General features: G+C 37.6%; 2 protein-coding genes across 3 annotated transcripts; both read right to left on the reverse strand.

Moving 5' to 3' along the window:
• Positions 1 to 15: 15 nt before the first annotated feature.
• LOC136280792 (polycystin-1-related protein-like) lies at positions 16 to 14,256 on the reverse strand. Its single transcript, XM_066166488.1, has 15 exons — positions 14,187 to 14,256; positions 12,017 to 12,052; positions 11,044 to 11,415; positions 7,651 to 8,049; positions 5,951 to 6,190; positions 5,143 to 5,536; positions 4,211 to 4,814; positions 3,880 to 4,056; positions 3,410 to 3,535; positions 2,885 to 3,070; positions 2,396 to 2,635; positions 1,427 to 2,155; positions 886 to 1,119; positions 102 to 629; positions 16 to 21 (listed from the first exon to the last, which is right to left on the reverse strand). The coding sequence occupies exons 1-15, from the start codon at positions 14,254 to 14,256 to the stop codon at positions 16 to 18; spliced, it is 4,341 nt and encodes a 1,446-aa protein (XP_066022585.1).
• A 2,373-nt stretch (positions 14,257 to 16,629) lies between these two features.
• LOC131775304 (adhesion G-protein coupled receptor D1) lies at positions 16,630 to 21,695 on the reverse strand. 2 transcript variants are annotated; one of them, XM_066166835.1, is made up of 15 exons: positions 21,535 to 21,695; positions 20,675 to 20,782; positions 20,397 to 20,430; positions 20,064 to 20,154; positions 19,948 to 19,997; positions 19,548 to 19,665; positions 19,353 to 19,456; positions 19,085 to 19,187; positions 18,826 to 18,976; positions 18,629 to 18,710; positions 18,408 to 18,474; positions 17,619 to 17,707; positions 17,324 to 17,444; positions 17,016 to 17,057; positions 16,630 to 16,900 (listed from the first exon to the last, which is right to left on the reverse strand). In XM_066166835.1, exons 1-15 carry the CDS (start codon positions 21,569 to 21,571, stop codon positions 16,736 to 16,738), a joined length of 1,362 nt encoding a protein of 453 aa, XP_066022932.1. In that variant the 5' UTR covers positions 21,572 to 21,695; the 3' UTR covers positions 16,630 to 16,735. The 2 variants fall into 2 exon arrangements, with proteins under 2 accessions (XP_066022932.1, XP_066022933.1); XM_066166836.1 differs by lacking the exon at positions 21,535 to 21,695 and having other exon boundaries at positions 20,397 to 20,484; positions 20,675 to 20,715.
• Between the last annotated feature and the right edge of the window lie 317 nt (positions 21,696 to 22,012).

Raw genomic sequence — 22,012 nt, forward strand, 5'->3', positions numbered from 1 at the left:
ACTTGAAAAGGTTGTTCATATCTGCCATGTAGCTCATAAAACATCGCGTTTGCAAACATGGATGTCAAAAGCACTGAAAGGCAGCACGAAACCCGCTGTACTCTTGAAAAGTGGCTTCTCTTTGGTTTGGCAGCGACTGAAACCCAAATATGTAGCTCTGTAAGCCCTCTCCGCCAGCGTCTTGCAACCTCACTGGCAAAGTCCATTTGAGATACTGTTGCTTGAAACATTCGCTCGATACGCCCGTCTCCGCGCTCAAGAGCAAACCACTGACTAACCATAAATTTCCAAGACTGATTGGATTGTACGTCCCGAATGAAAATTTCCTCCAAAAACCACGAAGGACTGTCACCAAAGTTGTTATGACCAATCTTCACTTCTTGAATCACACCAAGTGATTTGTTAACATACAGTACAAACACGGCCGAGTTACCACGAGAGAAGAACGCGTCAATTGAACCAGTCTCTTCCTGGCTGAGCTGAAGAATGCCACTCCTTCCGTCAGAACCGTAAATCTCCATAGCAACTTGAGCTGTTGTGCCTGAGTATATCCAGACTCCTGTAGTTATTACTATCTTGTATTCATATGTACTCTCTGGAGAGGATGGCAAATGGACTGGTAAAACGTTCTTAAGAAAAATGATAATACCATTAATGAATCGGTGATTTATTCTTTTTTTTTTGCTTTTTCCCTTACTTAAAGAAAAAAAAAATATATATATATATGTATTGATGATATTAAAAAACTCGGAAACCTTAAATGATTCTAAGTGATTTCTTCCAGTTCGATGACCACTTTTTTCCAGGATACTTAGAAAAATATGAATCTGCAAGTTTTCAAAGCGTATTACGTGCTGCATAATTCAAAATGTGTTCAGAACTTACATTTTTAGAGTCTTCTATGTCTGTTTTCCTGACGATAACAAGCACAATCACGTAACTTAAGAAAACCAACGCCATCGCCAAAATAACTGTGATATTTCCAGATTCTGGCAACTTTTGAATCTGCACTTGAACCTTGTCGAGGTCGATAGGATTCGGTTTAACCAAAAGACTTCCCCCGAAGGATGTCAGGTGATCGCAGCTGCAGTTAATAAATCTGTTCGATGCTCCTAAAATCTGGAATTGTCCAGAGAGAAAATCACTGTTTCGGTTTTCAGTGCTAATGATGTGCCTTGTCCATTCAAAGGTATTCAAAGGTCGTGATTAGCTATGAGAATAATTATATTTTTAACGATGGAAGACTACACACGGGCTCGACAAGGTTTTGTCTTCGATTTTTAATTGCCAAATCAGCGAAGATGATCACAATGAAGCACTCATTTTTCCACAATTACGTGAAACCCACGAATTCTCTGAAAAGTGTCTGAACTAATTCCACATTATAAAAATTATTCGATAATGTTAACACTTTACAGCAACTCACCCGACAGCCTTTTGTTACCCACATCTCAACTTTCGCTGACCAGTATACACAGCTACCGAAGGCCACCCTCAGAGTGTAGTTCTGATCGGTTTTGGAATCATAAGCTGATGTCACAGATGCAGTTTTACTCATGGGTAGGGCAGGTGGGGGATCTTTGACTTCGACGCAAGACCGCTTTTGCCGTCCAGCGATAAAACACGATCTTTTCTTTCTCCTGTATGGGGTGGTCGTGGTGGCATTATAGTTTTTTACGCCTACAAAGTATTTCCCAGGATGCCTGGCCAATGTTGCTATCGGGGTAAGTGGGTTCGACGAGCATTCCGGTTGTCTCTCCTTTTTGTCATGCGCACTTGCAGTCCAAACGCACTGTCCATTTTGAGAGATTGTGGCATTGAGATCGTAGTTTTGAGTCGTTGGCCGTTGACCGAATCGCAAGTAAACAAACAGATGTACAGTTGGCTCTTGGGGTTTGACTTCTAGCTGCATCAAAGTGTTTTCGTAATTGACATTTATCTCGTGGAAACGTAAATCGTCATCTGTCGTGAAGTACCATAGCTCCTTCGGTAGTGTCCGAGGTTTTGATGGAATAACGATGACAATGTCGTCTGGTAGACTTGATACTTCCAATAGCTCGCTTTTATTGTCCTTTAGGTCCAGAAATAGAACTTCAGAGTTGACTCGCTCCCTGGTGCTGTCCCAGGTGTAGGGGTTGAATGACATTGATAGCATCTGCAATAAGAATAAATCAAAACTTTTTGTTGACTTTAAGGAATTAAGGATTAAGAGACATGATAATTATCGCTAACTGACCATAATTACGGAAGCCAAACGAGAAAAAGAGTTCAGGATGGCTAACAAAGACTGTACCTTCGAATGCGTTTGCTCTTGGGTTATCAGACTTTCCGAAGTCACTCACGACTGAATCGATTTTGACACGCGCTCGTTTCTTAATTTGATGTAATCCCTTACCTGGGTGTCGACAAAACTTGTTGTGTTTCTTCCTGTGACAGGCCATGGTGGTAAAATGAAACTGCCACTTCCACCCTTTATCTGCAGCCCTGCAAGTTTACTCAGGCTATGTCGCCCTAATGTCATGTTCAAGTGACCGGTGGAGATCGATATCATGTTTTCATCTGGGACTCTCAGGGCTAACAATGCGTCTGCAACTTTTCTAAGCACTTTAAGGGCAGTATTAACAGATTTTTCACCCTGTAAAATGAAACAAAACATCACAAACAAACAAGTAAAAATAACAAAAAGAAGCAAAGCTAAACTGACGAAAAGATCTTAGCAAGGACAATTAAAAATTTTTTGACAACTTTAGCACATTAATTTGACAGTAGCACCAACCTGACACGCAATGTGTCAATTAAAAACGAGGGAAGCCGACTCAAGTGCAGCTTGAAGTTTCATATGTAACTAGATTTCGCTGTTAGACTACAACAGCCAATAAAATACCTGCTCTTGGAAGCTTAAGGTGGAATCTATTGACGCCATCTCTGCGGATATCTTTAACACCCTTTGAAGACACCAAACTAAGTTTTCTGCCGATCGAGTGACTAACGACAAATCAGCAACGTCCTTCAACTGGACGGTTGACCATAAGAATTTCGTTTGCGAGTCGACAGCCGATAACGACAGTTCCTGAAAGTACATCATGCACAATCATGGAATTATTCTTTCGTAAGATTTGCTGCTCAGCACAATACATTTCTATTTCTAAGAGTCAGGAGTTAGAGAGGAATCGTCGCCTCTAAACCAAGTTTGTTCAGGTTAAGGAATTTTAAAACGCACTTAAACTTCTTTCAAACATTTTTGCCTTTGCTTGATTAACTAAACCAAAACAACCATGACAGCGCTGAAGAACTCTGGCATATGAAAAAGCAGTCAAAAGTTTATATCATTTTGTCAATTATCGCAATTTCATATTCCTCTACATGTGTCTCATTCTTTCTAATAAACGTTCGATCTAATTTTACCTACCAATGACTCGGGAGAGACCTTTTCCAAAACGTGAAGAGCAGAACCAATCACGGAGGAGCTTTGAAGCAGGTCTGCAGTGTTGTTTACTTTCACTGACGCAATATTTTTTATCATAAAGTCTATAACCTTGAAATGTAATGAAGTTCAAACGAATATATTAATGCAGGAGCCTTCTAACATGCGACTATACGACAGCACGGGTACAAAAATATAAACAACTACACGAATACTGGAATGCACGAGTACGCTACCACACGACTACATGAGTCCACGAATACATGAATAAATTAGTTCACATAAATACTATGTATTATTTGTATTCTACTCAGTGCAGTTGAATGATAAAATTCATTAGTACCACAATACATGAACACACGAATGCGTAAATAAGTGGATACGTAGAGATATCATTATGCAACTACACGAATAGTGCGTCCAAGAAGTATGAAAGCATTTGTAAATGCATTTACCTTGATTTTATCCTGAAAATTCATCTTAGTTTCTAGTCTAACAATTTGAAGGACAGAGTTTGCTAATTGTGCCGCATTTCCCAAGTCTCCTTTACTGATGACTTCATGAAACAAACTGTCATTTGCCATCAAAAGGCTTGAAATTTCATCTGGTCTTAGACTCTCGGAGGGCTTAACCTATGGAAAGAGCATCAGTCACTATTTAGTGAGTTGCATGTTAAGAAAAATTTGCCTTTCAACCTCCGATGGGTAGCTGTCAAAAAAGGACAAAATTATGTCAACAAAATTTCCGATGTACATCAATATTACAGTACCTACCAACTAAACTTACCTGTACTGTTAGATTAACAGGAGAGGCAGAAATTCCGAAGTTATCAGTCACAACAACGTTGAGGCTTATGGTATAGTTTTCTGCATTGTTCCCAGGCAATATCCCAAGAGCAACTATGGAGTTGTTGACGCCATGATATAACACAGTGTACACACCGTTCTCTAGTCTATATTGAAACCGGTAGGACAGGGGGTTGCTGTCACTTGTCCAGTTGATACAGCTCAGATTAAAGTGTGATTCCAAGGAGATGCCGCTTGACGGAGTGATCGAGCATTTCCCCCTTGTGGGAGGTAACGCAATGGAAATGTCATAGGCTGACATCGCCCATAAACCGTCGGTAGTTGTGATAAATAATGCCAAGCGGTACTTATTTCCAGGAGCAAGAGAACCTCCATTTATAACAATGTTGCTTGCATTTAGTGGTGTACTGGTAATGAGTTCTAAATTATGTTTTCTTTGCCAAGCAGTGAACGCGTTTCCCTCATATTGCTGGTAGAGTATCCACTCATATGAAGAAATTTTGAAGCACTGTAATCCCTGGCATTCTGATCGGACACTAAGTCGTACTGAGGGGCTGATTTTAGGCAGACAATTTATGAAACATCTAAAATGAAGGAAAGAATGTTGATTACATAACGAGAATGCAGATCAATGCAGCGTAACGAGGGTCTTGCCTGTTGAGAACTATGGTGGTCATAGTTACTGCAACAGAGAACGAAACACAAAATACAGCGATATTTGAGGCATTCAAGACAAGGCATCGGAAACAAACAAGAGCAACAACAACAGCAATGGCAAAATCAACAACAAGAACTTCAACTGAAGCAGTAGCAACAATAAGAAAATAGGAAAATAAATAGGGATATCAGTCGCAACAAAAAGAACAAGCAACAGCCACAACGATAGCATCAACAACATGCCAACTCTCTTACCTTTGATATATTTTAGGGGGATCTCCTTTCGACAAATGGATGACTTGATAAGCGCTAGCATTGCGATAGTCTTTGGCCACAACCAGTCTAACTATGTAGATATCATTGAGAGACATAGCTTCTGTATCCAAGTAAATTCGCACGCCAGATGCTCTTCCATTATATTGAAAAGCTGACTCGTTTACCGCTATAAAGAAATCTCTCTTTCTTCCCTGCACATAGGAGTAGTTCCCTGTGATCTCACCATAATGCCAAGTAAAGTTCATTCCCGATTGGTCACCATGTGCAGCCTCAGGGTCATATGAGAGTGAGCCATCCAATGTGATGTTTTCTTTGAGTCCTCGAATCACCTCAGCTCCGCCAGAAATGACTGCAACAAGGTCCTGCGTCTTAACTAAAAGCCGTTGTAACAAAAAGCAAAAGTTTGTTACTTTTTAAACTTAGCTTACTGTTAATCAGAATGGTTCTGCTTTGTCATCAGTGTGCCTCGACAAAGCTGAAGTAGCCATTGGAAGACACATTCAGATTGCTTTTCCAAATTTCTAACGAAACGTTTTTCTTTCGATTGGCATATAATAGTAAACAGAACAGAGTTCCTAAGATTTCTGTCATGGAATCATCGTAACATATACATATACATATACCCGTTTATGTTCAGTTATGAAACTAGCCACAATAGCGTTTTTCAGAAACACGAATTAGACTACTGGATACTGTCTTTCCCACACTTTTAAGACAAAGCCCTCGCTACAGAAAAGGGTGACATGAAAGCTGAAAAGATGCCAAGTGAAATCGGAAAAAGCCTAACTTTTGGAAAATAGGCAACCTTGAGTTGTTGATGACGATAATGAAGTCGGTGATGGTAAAACTGTCATTGTTGTCGATACTGTCAATGTTGGTGGTCCTGTGTAGGTTGGTGATCCTGTGCATGTTGGTGATGTTGTGTATGTTGGTGATGCTTTCCATCTCGGTGATGCTGTCCATGTTGGTGATGCTGTGTAGGTTTGTGATGCTGTCCATGTTGGTGATGATACTGTTAATGATTCTTCTGATGACGAAAGGATGAAAACAAAAAAGAAATATAAACATTTATCTAATTAGTTTGAAAAGCCTCCTCTCTTCTTTGAAGACAATACCATACACGTTTTTAATATGAATATGAGGCAATTAAAGTGAAGGTTAATAACAACTAATTAGTATTATAAAGGAATGGCGTACATATTGTTCGAAGTAAAAGAAAACAACAAGGTCAACAAGGCTTAGCTAATGCCTTGACTAGCTTTCACAAAAGAAGGCTGAGAGCCAAAGAAAGAGGGCTAACTACGAACTCTCAGCTCGTTAGAACATACTGGTAGATAGGCAACCGCTCAAAGGAAAGCACTCGGCGAACAGTGTTAAAAAAAACTGTGATAAAATAGCCGAATGAAGGAATGAGATTTCTGACCTTAGAGAGCTTATTTATACACTTGAAAATAAAAGCGATGGAATACAATGTGTTCTCTGACCCTTAAAAAGCTATCTTTTACAACAGTGGAAGTAAAAAAAAAATAAACCATAAGACGCATAAAGCGTAGACACACTTTAAAATGTAGGCTTTTAGCCAAAGATAGGGAAATAAAGGGAAAATTCCTAAAAAAAAATTATCATACTATCAACTTTCTGACAGTCAAGTCAGCATGCTATCAAACTCATCCCAACATCCGGGACAATCGAATGTAAAATTAGACGACAACTCATGCGAGATTTTGAACAATTTGCAAGACGAATGCGCCTCTACGTCTTTCACGGAAAAAACAAAGAACCACACCCTAAGTCGATCGAAATGTCCGCCATATTTGAATTAGATGCAGCATGGTCATTTTATTATGTTCACTGCACATTTTGCATTGCATTGAAATTATCTCCTACAACTTTAAGGTTCAAACGATCGGATATTAAAATAGAATACAATAAACAAAAAATTGATTTCTCTATTCGAAGAACAACTAAGTCTGCAAGCCTTTTGTATTGATTTTATAAAGTAATAATTGGCACATATCTTAACTGACATGAGGCACTAGCTCTTCCCAAAATATAACGCACTTCACATCATTACGCGTTATTATCTAACAAAGCAACTGGACCGATAATTCTTTGCTATTGGTATTCACCGTCATTTTATTCAATCGACAGGATAAATGAACAGCATGAAAATAACTGATGACTGAAAGTTTCACAACTGTTTTTACTCGTAATAGTGATAGTAACAGAACCATCTGTCACTTTCCTCTGCTTACATGGTTCAAAGTTAGACAAGTATTTAACAAAAACTTCACTGGGTTTGTTTCATTTATGCAAATTTTATTGTAAACTTGATCCTGATTGTCAGAGGGTTTATGTAAATTCTGTAGTAAGTATCACAAACTTTAGCAAAGAATGTTTTTATTACGCTTAAGCGCTTCTGGTACCTTTTAGGGTACTCGAAACAACATTAAAAACAACAACAACAACGCCAAAAAATCAACTCACCCTTGGAAATCTCACAAATATAAGCGTGTTGGTTTCCCCAACGTGTATCATTAACACTACCAAACACGCCCCGCTCGCCATTATTGTTCAGCTTGTACATGAAAGCCGCAACGTATTCACTACTTGGCTCCCCTTTTCCCCATTTACGAATAGTCAGAGGTCCTCCATTCACCCAGGTCCAATTCCCAGCCCTTTTTGTTAAACCAATACTCCATTTATTTTTATAGTTCGTAGAATTTCGCCTTTGAATCTCATCGTTCATGAAATTCCATTCCTCTTCGGTTTCAAAGGAAACGAGGTCCCCTCCTTGCCTTCGGCAGTTGTATCTGCTCAGGAACCAGGACCATCCATCCACAGAAATTAGGTACCAAGAGTTATTAAAAGTTATATTTGGGCATTCTACAAAATGGTAAAGATGACAACAAAAATACTAATTATCATAATGATGACAAATAAACTCATAATTATAATAATGATGATAACATAAAATGATTATAATCACAATCTCAATAAAGGAGAAACATAAATGAGATGGAAACGTAACTTATTCTCTATTTGATTCCTAATTTTTTAATATGATGGTTGATCAGTGTCAATTGATACAATACATTCGTTCTTCACTGACTTAGGTAACTTCCCATTAGTTAAGATTATCTGTGAATTCATGTAGTTTTGGTGGTTGAGTTTTAAATATTAATTAGTTCCTCGTTGAGCTGACACCTTATTCCCCCCCACCCCCTCTAACCTGAACAGACTTAAAAACGTAAAATCAAATGTGAATATAAGTTCTTATAAATGTGCATCTGGAGATACGCAGTAAACGGTATACAGTTGTTACAGGTAAGGTGCAAAAGAGCAGCAATTTAAAGTGCACGCGGCAGTCTGGAAATTATTTTGTGGGTAACGGTTATCAATATGCATATAAAAAAGTAAGGATAAATTAATTAGGGTTAGCTCGATCTGTTTTTCGTTTTTCGTGCAGTTTAGAATTTAAAATCAGTCTTGTAAATAAAATACGTTCATCAAACCTGTAATGCCTCGTTCCTAAAGTGACATTTTCTTAGCTTACCCTGAACTCTGAGGTCAAGTCTAACCATGACCTAAAAGCTACCCGTAGTACCTTTCGGGGTTATCGCTTGCACTTCCGACACGCTTTTTCCGACAACCTTTCTCGAAAGAACTGTATTTATTTGTTTTTCTCAGAGGGCGCAGTTACTAATCCTGAAATCTTATTGATCTATAATGCGTTCCAGAATTTTCTATTTCTTTTCAGGCACGGTATCGCTTGCGGGAGTAGCAAGCTACATCCCTAGCTTTGTTGCCATTTTTCATAGCTATATTTCGTTTTGCCGGCTAAGCAGTATTTTTAAGCAAATCATTTCAAAGAAATAAAGGCGGTAAGTTTCTAAAGAAACTGTGGTGCTGCGTGGGAGAATATAACAGGTAATTTAGTGTCAACAACTGAGATGAAAACACAAATTGGCCACCGTTAGGAGTTTGAAGCCTTTAAACTCTTTACGGTGGCCAATTTGAGATTGTAACTCAGTTGTTAAAACTAAATAACCATTTTAAAACCAAGCCGATTAATAACTTATTAATCCTCTCTTTCTCTCTTTCAAATCACTTTGGTTGCCAGAAAAAAAAAGCGGTTTTGAAATGAATTGTGGTAGGAAATATGTCATTAAATGTGTTGACGCGCGGCCTAAAACCGTTTGTGATTAACCTAAACCTCTATTAGAAGTAACTCAGAAAGTTAAACTGTGAGGTATTTGTTTACAATTGAGTTCATTGATGAAAATTTTGTTCGTTTTATATGTGAATTCTCAAAAAGTTTTGTCCCTTGCAAACCAGTGAGCGAAGTCTTCTATATTTCACATACGCTTTCGATAAGTCTTTGCAGTTCTGTTCAAATTAGAAATTGCTACGTTAATTTCACAACAGATAACGAAGGAGTTCAACGAGAAGAAGCTGCATGAAAACTCGCCCTCTCGATGAAACACAAGAGTTACACACGTGATTGTACCAAACAAACGAGCAAAATCCCACAACTTCAAAAGATAGACTTGAATTTACTTACAATTACTTTCACTTAAGTTTGTTTACCAAACCAGCACCGTTGAGGTTGCTGCTGCTGTTGTTGTTGTTGATTTTTTTAAAGCGTGCATGTGTTTTTTTCTTGCGCGCTTTCTAATTGGCAGGTGTCAGATTGTGACAGATATTTGTACAAAAAATGTTTGAAACTCTCTTCGGAAGTGTTTTAAATCATCTTTTTCTTTACACAAATAAAAATATTTCGGTGAAGCCATTCTTTAATTTGCATTACTTCAGTCTGTTCCACTTACTCGCTCAAAAATTTTTCAGTTCATGGAGGACCTTGCCGTAATTACAGCCCTGACTCATTAGGGTATTTTGGAAAACATTTCGTAAAGTATACGAAAAAACTGTAATTCACTCTGCCTAAAGTACCGGTGGTCAAGACCTCGGGTACAATCTTACTCAATACGGACCTCCCTGACAGTAAATAACATTTCTCACTAACTACAAGAAACAGACACACGCACACACACAGAAAAATAAAATACTTCGATTCGTTATGCTCAAAATAACATACATACACTCACTGATCTCAGAGAACACGCCTTGTAACTTGTGGCAAGGGAAAATTCAGTCGGCTAGATTATCCTAATCGTAGCGCGCTGGACAAAAGTTGTGAAACGTACAATTTCGATCGCTGTTTTCCAGCTGTAGTCGATGCAAAAAAGGACAATACTAGGGTAATTCAATTTTAAATAAGATTACGTGAGCTTTTTTTTTTTAACCTGGCTTCAGAATTTCTGTCCTGTTAAGCTGCAGTGCAGTTTCTTTCTCCTAGAAATACGGAAGAAACCAGCAAAGAACTGCCCAATTTTTCAATCGGCATTGACCTTTTAGGTCCTGATCCACTGGGAATTCATTTATGAGTTCATTTGGCTTTGATTTTCTCCATTTTCCCCGTAAACTTTGAGCTTTTCATTCACGGTTATCGGTTAACTGGATCAAAAGTTCTCACGCAAACCAAAGTATAACATGTGTCGTGTTTTTGACCAGCCAATAGGGACGTTTATTTATTTTTTTGTGCGTTGTGAAAATTTTGCACTCTATCACAATAAAAGGCTTCTTCGCGCAGATCCTTGTCGCTCAGTTACAAAAGAATTTGCTTATGCTTTTAGCTGTAAGTCTATCTTGGGAAGTTTGGAGAGCACTCAAAAAAGCCACATTTGCTCACGGCTACGCCTCGAGCTACTCTTACGCATTTTTCGTGCTCTCCAAACTTCTCGCGTGCATCCATAACTAGATATACGCACGCTAAGCATGAACAAAATTCTTAACTTTAAGGTTGGAATGTGATCTTACCTTCGGGCGTCTCGCAAATGTAGGCATTTCTACTAAGCGTAGAGATACCATTAAAGAGGCCTCCATTCTTAGATATCTCCGCCCTTTTGTCGTTACCACCTGGCTCAGAATCTCGCCATTTCGAAATATTCAGTGTTTCTCCACTCAGCCAAGTCCAAACCCTGCCTTTCTTCTCTAAACCAATGTGCCACGCACTATCATTCCAAGTACCACGCTTTTGAATCTCAGAATTGATAAACTGCCATTCTTCCTCAGTTTCTATGGAGACTAAATAACCCTTGTGGTCGGAGCAAGCACGATTGTTGTGACCCCAATGCCTTCCGCTTTTCGAAAAAAAGTAAGAGGAGTTTTTGAAACAGGTTGCTTGGCACTCTAAGAGAAAAAATAAAGGAGTAAATAAATAAATGAAAAAAACGTATACTGATGATAACAATAATGCTGATACGAATATAGAAGCGATCCTCGATCCTCTACGAACGGTTCTATACGGGAATTGAATCCATGACCTCTGCGATACCGGTGCAGCGCTCTACCAACTGAGCTAACAAGCCGACTGGGAACTCAACTTATTTTTTCAGGCCACATTTTCACTACTACTTAAGTAGTGTTCATAACTGTTCATCAACCGCAGTGCACATACATAATTTTCATATATTTACAGTATGGAATAATGCTGATGATGGACACGAAGAAGTATTTTTTATACAATTAATTTTAATAACAAACAATGGGCATCAAAATCCTCTACCTCACTGAAGCAAAAATTACAATTAGGCTACGTAACGTTTTAAAAGTGGAAATTGGAGAGATCAGGGTAATAGCACCGTTATTCATTGAATTTTTGTTTTGCTCTCCAACTTAAAATCACAATCCGATGTAATTCTAACAGCAAGTCTAATCAGTCAGATGTTGTCTTTTTTTACCGTTCATGTTAAGGTGCATAAATGTTAAAACTGAATTTACACTGCCTAACCTGTTCCTGGCAAATCCATCAACAAATTAAGGATGACTGTGGAAGAGAATAAGCAAATAAATTGATTGTTATCTCAAGAATAACATTTGAGACAATGAAAAAGTTTATTAGATTTCGAGTTAGATGGTGCTAATGCATTTTATTTGCTACACGCCCTTTGATATCTACCCACGAATTTATTACCTTAGTAGGGAGCAGACAGAGAAAATTTGATAAACGCCGCATCTCCGCAATTTACCAACCAGCTGAACAAAACTTGTTAAAATATTTTTAAGGATACGGTGGACCTTCGCGAATGTACTCTGGAAAATTCTTTAAACGGGTTATTCGGAGTGCAACCAAATTATAAAAAAATGAAAAGGATGTAAAATGCGCTATCCAGAATAAAAATAGTGTTTCGTTTTAGTTTGCAGCAATTCAAAACGGACGACGGCTGTTTCTTTAAGCGAAGGAATCGGGTTTCAAATCTGACTGCTCAAATAACACTTCTGCACAATTTGAATCTTGAGCGATTGGTCTCCAAAATTTTGTGAGGAAATTTCCATATTCTTGGGTGTTACTAAACTATGGATCAGCAGACCGTCGAACCTCCGGAACCCATATATATATATATATAACTTTTTTTTTTTTTTGTATATGAAGAGCAATGAGATAAGTATAAAGTTTGCTCTCGGGTACAAAGAAGAGAAATATGTTTAAATTTTCCATGACGTCCAACTTGGCGAGCAGTCAGCAGTCATTTACGCTGAGTGTTAAAAATTAAAAAATAATTTGAAAGCTTAAACGGTTTGGGTTCCGCAATATATGAATAACGCCTCATCCGAAGGCTCTCAGCGAACCTTTAGGCTGGAATTTATCGTATATGACCCTGGAACGAGGAACACGAAGCGTAAAGTAACATCATCGCCCGTAATGCTCATAGAATTTCAGGATAATCCATTGAACATGGCTGAATAGAGGACTTTATTAAAAGCCCAATTTTTTCATTTGAGCATAAATCAAAAAAGAAAAAAAGGAGTTCATTGCTGAATTTTAATACATAAAAAATTGTTATATTTTTAAGGGTTATTTCAATTATGTTTCTGTGAGTGCACTTCATATTAACCCCTCAGCTTATTCTGAAAATCAATTATCAAAATTCAAGAAGAGTTATGATGTCTTAACGTACGACGATGAAGGAAAAAATTACACCAATTCAACCATTTTTTCCAACCCCCCGGTCAAATATCAAACTTGAAATCAGTCTAATCTAGTTCCAGTTTAAGTGGACCCTGTTGATTAAGTTCGATCGTTTGTCTAAGCACGTCGAATGTACAACAACCAGCTGAAACATAAAAAGAGGAGACGTCTATCCCTTTTGATATCTTGTCATAGTGACATAAAACGACAGCAATAAAGCTATTGTGTTCCTGCATCCTTAATATGGCTGCCAAAGCTGTTTTGTGGACCACCATGACGCAAACAACATGACCACGGCGTGAATGTCTCGCTTGTGCTATTTGCTTTATGATTACTTTGCTCTGTATAAATTGCTTCAGGAATCCAATTTATAAGAGATCCTTCTTCAGTTATAAACTAAGAGTTTAATGCGGACATCTTTAGAGTCTGGTTTGTTTTGTTTTAATTAAGAGTGCCAAATAACCACCACCTGACAATTTTTTTCACGGATTAGTTTGGCTGACTTTCACAGGACGTCCCGAAATCGATATAAATGTTTCGCAAATGGAAAGTCAAGATATTACTGAGGTAGTTCTAACATAGCGCACAACTTTTAAAAAAAAATTCACACTTTGTTGGACTCAGTTGTACTCATCTCGGAATTCCTCGAGCACACGGTACTAATATAGGTTGCTGTCAATAGCTGTCTTTGCACTTATACGAATGTGTCATTCCGGGTTATTAATTTTTTTCTAATTATTTGGAATTGTATGGAAAGTGAAAAATATTGAGAAACCTATAATAATGATAATGTCGATGATACAAAGATCCCCAAGTTTTGCTTTAATGATGGACCAATAGGTTAGGAAGGACATGTGTAGAGTTCGGTTGTTTCGTTATTAGAGTTCCGTAGGAGTAAACATCGAAATTAATATTTAAAAAATGGAAATTCAATTTCGACGGTGTCATAGCTACCTAAGAAAAAAACAGGAATAACTAGCGTCGTACTTACCCAGCACAAAGCATGTTAAAAGGGTTTTGGAAGTTTTGACGGATTCATTGCCATTTATCATCCACTTCATCGTAACCAAGATAATCAAAGGTTTGCCGTTGAGAGTTAATTACGCTTATAGTTGATTCACCACGCTTTAGAGTTGCGGATTTGCGGCATCCTCGTAAAACTCCTTCGTACGATTTAGAGTTTAATGCAAATCATGATCTCTGATCACATGGTGATGGCGTTTGTCTCCATTTTTGTTCTTTCTGTCATAGACGGACCAATGGACAAAAAGCAGCTTCCACCAGATGTAGAGCATTGTTTTTATTAATACAATCGAAAAAATCCACCGCATTATAAAACACTTTTTGTAGTTGAAGTTTTGTAAAGAAGCAGCTCAAAAGTAATTGATGTTAAGAATGGTAGTTTCTTTATGAGCTCTGCTATATGAAAGTTGTCTTAAACAAACTTCTGTTTTATCAACGGGTAGCTAAAGCTAGTATACCATCTGTTCGTATGCATAAATGGAAATGATTCCTTTTTATTCATCTCGCCTATGACATGCTGCGCGTTTCATTTGGTGGGTCTAATTACTTCGTATGCCTCCAACAGTGATGGACTAACTCGCTCGTGTGTTAATTAAGGTGTATTATTATTTTTATACCACGGTAAACTCCGAGTCAAAGGATTTCTTCTCGGTTATCTCAGATCATGAGTTCTATGTGAGTTTACATAAAGTTAATCGTAACTTGATCAGAAAACCAACGGAGGTTGACGGCCATAGTTTAATGTTCAGCCTCCAAAACAACTCTCCCCTGCAAAAGTGTCATGCAGACCATCACTTTTGTGTTCAAATGTTTGAATTCCAACATTTTAGAAGGAGTGGTGAGGTCAAATGCTCTTTTTGCGAGACGTTCCTAGGTCAGAGTGATGTGCTCTGTGGGCGAGACATTATACTGTACTACTAATCTCTCTGCGCTCAAGGAATAATTGATTATTTATCCTGGAATATTCCCTAGTCCAAGTTGCCATGTATTTAGTCGATCGAAGCTCGAAGCGCTTTGACCTATTGCATTTGAGCGGTGCAGATAGAAATATACTTGCATATTCCAGGATAATTATTTTTTTTTTTTAAATTCTTCTGCCTAAATCGTACGCTTCGTCATCCATGTATATTTATAAATGGGTATGACAACCTAGACTGTTGTAAATAATCGACTCCTTCTCTGGCTTGTTGAAATTCCTATTCAACGCTTCATCTCCGCTTCTCACTTTAAATTGTATACTCTGTGTAAAAGTTCTTTAATCGCTGTTGAATGATGTGTAACGAATAGTTTATAATCTCTTGGTTTTTATTTCCGGCTAACATTGGCCCAGTTGAATTCTTTATCAGTCGATGTATTTTCGATTCAAACCGATACTCCTTATCTTAGGTATAGCGAATAACAAATGGTAAATGTAACTGATCCACAAAAGATCCAATCATAAGGGTTTTTCTGTTCTTTCTAAATTAGTTGTTTATTTATTAAAAAATTTACGTATTCATCTACTAATTCATTAAGCAACAACTTTGAATGTCAGCGTCATTTGCGGAGACTATTATTATTATTTAACCGACAGAAAGAACATCATTTATCAACAAACCCAACTCATTTATTAAACAACTTGTAATATTCTTATCAAGGAGCGACTCTTAAAGGAAGTAGAATAATTATCCTTAAATAAACTGATAGAAGCGCACCACAAACTATTTCTTAGCTCAACACTGACACAATCTTACAGTTGTCTCCGAAGTGCCTCCAAATTAACAATCTCCCACAGTAGCTCTCTCTCGGTATAGCTTTCTGAAAAGTCAGTTACTCCCGACAACAACAAGTACTACTGCTGCACGACTGTCAGGCCTTTTGTACAAAGCATTTTCAAAAATTCCGGAAGCTTACAACACAACTATATTGCCAGTGCATTTACATCATAACTACGTTACCTAATAAAATGCTCCAGAAAGTTCCTTGGTTTGTCATTTCTGCATGACTGAGCTTCAGTTATTATTATCCATAGTAAAAAGTAATGACAGTGTTGGGTGAGAAGTTTGTAAACTTAATAAGTGAAACGTCGAATATGAAATAATCATGCAGTAGGCACAGAAAGTTAGCGCGAAAGAATCAAAAGATAAATACATTTAATTAAAGCTGCGTGCGAGAGTGGTTTTTAGAGAAAGAAGAGTCGTGATTTCCTGGCAAAATTCCCGCCTCGTCTGTTGCAGACTGTGGTCTTAGTCGAAGGACATTCATCAAGGTACTGAGCCATTAGAAATTTAAATTTATAGATTGGTTTATTTCGATGAATCTTGCCTGCAAATATACCATCGCCTAGAAAATAGCTTTTAATCCTAAAGAAGATAGTTTACAATCACAGCTAGTTGAGTGCTTAAACAATAATGATAAGAAAGACCTCTTTTCAGCTGCAGATCGCAGGTCAGATCAATCGTAACCGACTTATTCCTGTTTAATAAGTGATTTTACTAAGTAATTGACTGTCATTTCCGGTTGGCTGGATCCAGTTATTTAAGGTAAGTGCGATTTCGATTCAAATTCAGTACAAGACTGCAGTTCAACTGCCCATACATCGCCGACCCCACTTGGATTGACCTGTGAGCTCTTCCTTGTGGAGTTGTTTTTTATAGAAGACGGAAAAACAACATTCATCTTTCTTTTGAATCGCTCTCTGATCTGCAGATAGACGAGCAACATGAAATATGGTTCTCAGCACTAGTACTCGGATATTTATCGAAACACTAAAGATTGATGATATGGAGTTAATAATCGGTTTGATGTTTTTTCTTACCTGAGTGTTTCGCATGCAGTGCAGAGAAAAAATCAGGAAACCCTGCAGCAGAAACATGATTTTAGGATCATTACTTTTTACAATATGCAAACAAACTAGTCAAATATCTATTAAGATTTCCAAGAAAGAAGGAAAATTGCATATCTCATAATCCCAAAGAGGTCTGTCTTCTCTTGCCAAGTTAATAGCTTTTTGTTTTCAAAATTCCAAAAAATATCATGTGACAATTCTAACGCTGTCTTACTTGGTTAGAAAATAAAATAATGATAGAGATTGAATGATTTTGATTGTTACCATCGAACACTAACCTGAGCAGAGTTAAGTATGGTGAAGATGTAAACGAAAGCTTTATGTACAGGCGAGAGGAGACCGAATAGCCACGTGACACCCAGCAAGGGAATCATCACCACGCATGCTTTGATGCCAGTTCTAGGAGTTAAAGAGAGAAAATTCCTTTATTTTCCTTTGACAGGGAGTTTTCAGTTTTAGATATCGTGAGGCCTTACTGATTAAGGAATGAGGAAGTTGGGTGAGCAAAGCCTCACAGGAGGACATGGCAACCTCTTCCACTATTTTTTTACAGTTGTATGATGTGAACCTTACCGTATTTGCTGAGAATGGTCGTCTTCCCCTGTTGGCTGCATCAGATTGGTCATCTCCTTTATGACTCGTACTAGTATCAAGATATTGAGCTGAAGAATATAAAAGAAATAAATTGATTATTTAGATATGGTTATCGAATAGCCAAAGTAGAAGCAGATCCTTGCCAGATACATTACTAGTTTAGTAACAAGCGTGGGATAAAGAGTCATTTACAGGGAGTAGAACTCCCAACCGTAGGAACTAGATTATGAGCTTCGATTATCTGACAATGAGCTAAAGAAATCGCGAACTAAAGTGTCTGAACTGAATGAACTAAGCAAAGTGAATTCTCATGTTAAATTACATAGATTTAATATCTCCTATTCCTCCTGCTCCTTTCATCTTGTTCAATGTTTTTTAAAAGTTATTTTGCGCGAAAAAAATATCTTGGTACATCAACGTGAAACAGCAAGAAAACATCAACAAGGAAGGGGAAGAATCTTTTTTCTCATGCTTTGTAGTTAAATTTGGAGAATTTATGAAGCTATCTTTTGCCTGTGTAGACATTGTCTCAACAGGTTTTACTCGTTATTGAAGACCATCATAGGTTAAAATTGACCAGCATCCTATCAAACAGCAGTAACGTCCAAAGTTTGTTGTGAGCAAATAGGAAAAGAAAAGTGGTAAATATTGTGTGGAGTCATGTCATAAATACCTAATTCCTTTTTCAAAGAGCAGAGAAAAAAAACCTTTAGCCGTAAGTAGTCCAGGTATACCAATCACAATCATCAACACTAATCATAAACTCACAACTTCAGTGAAAGCCACAAAGGCGACAAATATCCAGATCAGGTTGTTAGTCGAGGAAAGCCAGCAGCTAAAATCGAAGAAATGAAACACAAGAACGACACACAAATCCTCAGCAAATGAAATGATACCGATTTCAAACTATATGCAAAAACAAAACAAAGAATTAATTGCAACGAATTAAAAGGAGAAGAGCAACAACAAACCGTTGATTTTTTTCTTACTGTTTATCACTCGTATAGCTTTGTAACCCTTCTTTTCCAGCGGCGATGCCAAGTGAAATTGCCACCATAATCACTGGAAGACCTACCCATAAGGAAAAGAAGGAAATCGAACACTTTACTGCATGACAACACCAGATTTGGCGATCCCAAAGCATGGTTACAGTTACCAGTGCATGTTTTAAAATAAAAAAACTCACCCCATGAGATGACATGATACATGTACATCTTGGTGTTTATGTTGTAAACTTTCACTACGAAGAAGTAGAGATAAATTCCCTCGATCAGCATCCAACAGAAAGCGGCCGTCAAGAAATACTGCATCAGAGCTGCTATTGTAACACAGGCAGCCTGTGAAAAGAAAGAGTTTTCGTATAACTCTTAACGTGCTCCTTTCGACAAGATATTTACGGTGCAAAGAGTAAGCCCATCCTATAGACAGAAGGAGAGGCCACTGACTTTGTTTTCTGTGGCGTTGGTTCCGGCGAGGAAGATGATCTGTCCAGCTCCAAGTGACACAGAAACGCTCAGTCGAATTTGAGAGAGAGGTTGACAAACATCTCTGATGAAATAATAGTGAAAAAAGAAAATAATGAATTAGACAAAAGCAACAACGACAATAACAACAACACACTGAAGACATGAGTTGTTCAAAAGTTTTTTTCTTACCAGCTTTGTTGAGAGGAGTTAAGAATCTACCTCAGTATTATTCACGTACATTACTTACGTTAGGCAAGAATAAAGTATTAATGTTAAAAGTATTCCGAAGATGGAAAGGCTCAGTCCCGCGTAGGTGATAATTTTCAGAATTGTTTCGTCCTCCTCGGCGAGCTGTGTCAAAAAAAGAGAAATTTAATGACAATATTGAGTTAGTTAACTGAGCCCATAAAATGATTGAGTAAGGCAAAAAAAATTTTATTACCTTTGTGCTACCGTCAAAGTCCATTAAGACGGCAAAATGCGTCAAATGATTGCAGCTACAAACTGTTTCTTCTGAGTTGCTTTTTGAAGTAACTACATGGCATCCTTCCTCTGAAAAGCTGTCAGACATGAAAAAAGTAAAGGTAAAAAATTATTCATCGTTTGGGTAAGAGGTGATGCTTGACAATTGACAATTTTGCGCTACGATTTTCTCCCATTGTAGTCATAGTTGCGAGAACATTTCAATCAGACTTCCCTTCTCTAAAAACGACAACATATTGGCTTCCAGGAAAGTGTTAATCTGCGCAAAAACAACTGAGAAAGTTTATTCATTCTCCTCGATATTTAATTTAATTTAAGAAGGAATAAATACTATACAATAATGTATTGTTGTTTTTTACCTTTTGCTGAGGCCACTCCAAAACATACAGCGCTTCTCTGCTGTCAAGACCTGAAAATGGATTTTATCTTGTCAGAAAAAATCAAAACAACGCATTGCAACTAATTTTCATGTTACCTTTAGGTTTTTGAACTTAAGGATGACATTTTCTCGCAGTTTCCTTGCCTTGGGGTCCATAGTTACGGCCATTATCCTGGAGTTAATATACCTATGAAGAAATTGTATTTGAAAATGGCTCAGAAGCAAGGAAGCAACATTACATACTTTTGATAGATTCAAGCGAATTTTAATGAAGGTGGAACGGTCAGAGACAAGCAGGGAGTCTTCCAACCTTAGTTAGGGTTTTTGGAAAGTCTCTAAGTTCAGGTTAGTTGAACTTAGATCTTATGTGTTTCCGAGTTATGTGTTTTTGGGGGTAAACGACATGGAATAATATGAAAATAACGTCACCTTTGGTTGTCTGTTTCATTCCAGACGGTTTGATCTGTCAGAAGTAGATCATGGAGATCATTGTACATAGTCGCAACTACCAGTGATCCTTAAAACCCCCCAAGAATCAACAAAAAAAGTTATTAAACAACATTATAAGTAGGGCGAATGATTAAAGAAGATAGACTATGTAAACTAAGGAGGCGCATTTATATGAGACTTTATTTCAATACAGAAATTTCGATAGGAGAAACCAAGGTAATTACTAAAAGTTGCACACCACAATAGTTAATACGAACCATTTTGCTCAAAATTTGAGGAAGCGATATTGATCCTCGCTTGCCATTGTTGTTCCTCAAAGTGGAAGCCTCTTGCGTTCTGGCGATAGGCTTTTTGAATGACCAAAACTGTCGGAAAAAAAAGAAGAAATGAAAGCAGTTACGGCGCAATTTACAATAGCACATCTACACAAACATGCGTTTTGCGGTATACACAAATATTTAATAATCTTATTGGATGGACGTGTATTTTTTGTATCTCATTTGCCCTTCAAGGACTATTCGACGATTTCAACCATTTATAAAACGTTTCTAAATGTAAAACTGATGAAAAAGTGAGAAGTACTGTACGGACTAAAATTGTCAAAACTCAATTCGTTCCTCGAACCGTCTCTTTGGAGAACTATAGAGTTCCCTGGGGAGTTTTTACAAGTCCGGTTAAAAATCTTGCATTTATATGCATCGCACACGATAGGCCAATTTTGAGCCCAGTGTATAGTATGAAGTATGCGGAAAGTATTTGTTAGATTTCTCAATTTCAGTAAGTAAAGTGTGACCAATCTATTATTTAAGAAAAGTTTCCAATAACTGAGCAAGAGAAAGGTTTCACAATTTGAAGGATTCCGATTCTCAATTGTTGATTGTTTAAGAATACCTTGAATTTCCTTCTCCACCGCGAGAAATCAGTGTCGAACAAATTAAAAAAAACAGATAAATCGATGACATCCAACAACAACGTTTCTAGAAAGTTGGGTTTATAACTGAGTTCTTAAATCATCTAGCTATAGGGAATAAGACAACTCATTAGGTCACTTAGCAAGTCAGTAAGTAGCAAAGGAATAGACTTTGAAACTAAACAGAATTGAGTGCCACGGCCTCACCCATTTTTGGGGAAACGATCCTTTCTGAAGGCTTCATTCCACTCTGGTGTCGCTTGCTATAATTAAGAGCAAATTTCTCGACGGCCTCTGCCACCTCAAAAATGGATTTTCTCAGTGTTTTAACCTCTTCCTTGCCTGCCTTGTCTTTTGTGATATTTTTTATTTTTAAGGTGAAATCTTCAAACACAGTAACCGCCTCCTACAATTACATAAAATATTTCCATGTCATTGACAAGCCAGTCTCACATATACAATTCATATTAAAGATATGGCAAAAGTCCAGCAGGAGGCTCCAAATGGTGTTCAGGGTATTCATTTGCTAAAGAACTATTTTAGGGGCCTCACCATTCTCACCTCATATAGCTTGATTGGTGGTTTATTCTTGAAGGTTATATATTTATAGGTTATTTCACGGTTGGTGAGCGCGTGCGATTTTCACACAAAGATTAAATAAAAATCGCACAAGCGAACTAACCGT

This window comes from Pocillopora verrucosa, chromosome 5, assembly GCF_036669915.1.
Source record: "Pocillopora verrucosa isolate sample1 chromosome 5, ASM3666991v2, whole genome shotgun sequence".
NCBI lineage: Eukaryota > Metazoa > Cnidaria > Anthozoa > Scleractinia > Pocilloporidae > Pocillopora > Pocillopora verrucosa.

Excerpts from the sequence above, each read along its gene's own strand:
- LOC136280792 (XM_066166488.1), bottom strand. The coding sequence starts at position 14,256 with ATGAAGTGGATGATAAATGGCAATGAATCCGTCAAAACTTCCAAAACC. Across the intron at positions 6,191-7,650 it reads TATTTGTGAGATTTCCAAGG|AAGAATCATTAACAGTATCA; the intron begins GTGAGTTGATTT and ends TTTCGTCATCAG. Across the intron at positions 1,120-1,426 it reads GGGTAACAAAAGGCTGTCGG|ATTTTAGGAGCATCGAACAG; the intron begins GTGAGTTGCTGT and ends GGACAATTCCAG.
- LOC131775304 (XM_066166835.1), bottom strand. The coding sequence starts at position 21,571 with ATGAAGCCTTCAGAAAGGATCGTTTCCCCAAAAATGG. Across the intron at positions 18,977-19,084 it reads CCAACGCCACAGAAAACAAA|GCTGCCTGTGTTACAATAGC; the intron begins GTCAGTGGCCTC and ends TTCTTTTCACAG. Across the intron at positions 17,708-18,407 it reads TTGTGGCTTTCACTGAAGTT|CTCAATATCTTGATACTAGT; the intron begins GTGAGTTTATGA and ends TATATTCTTCAG.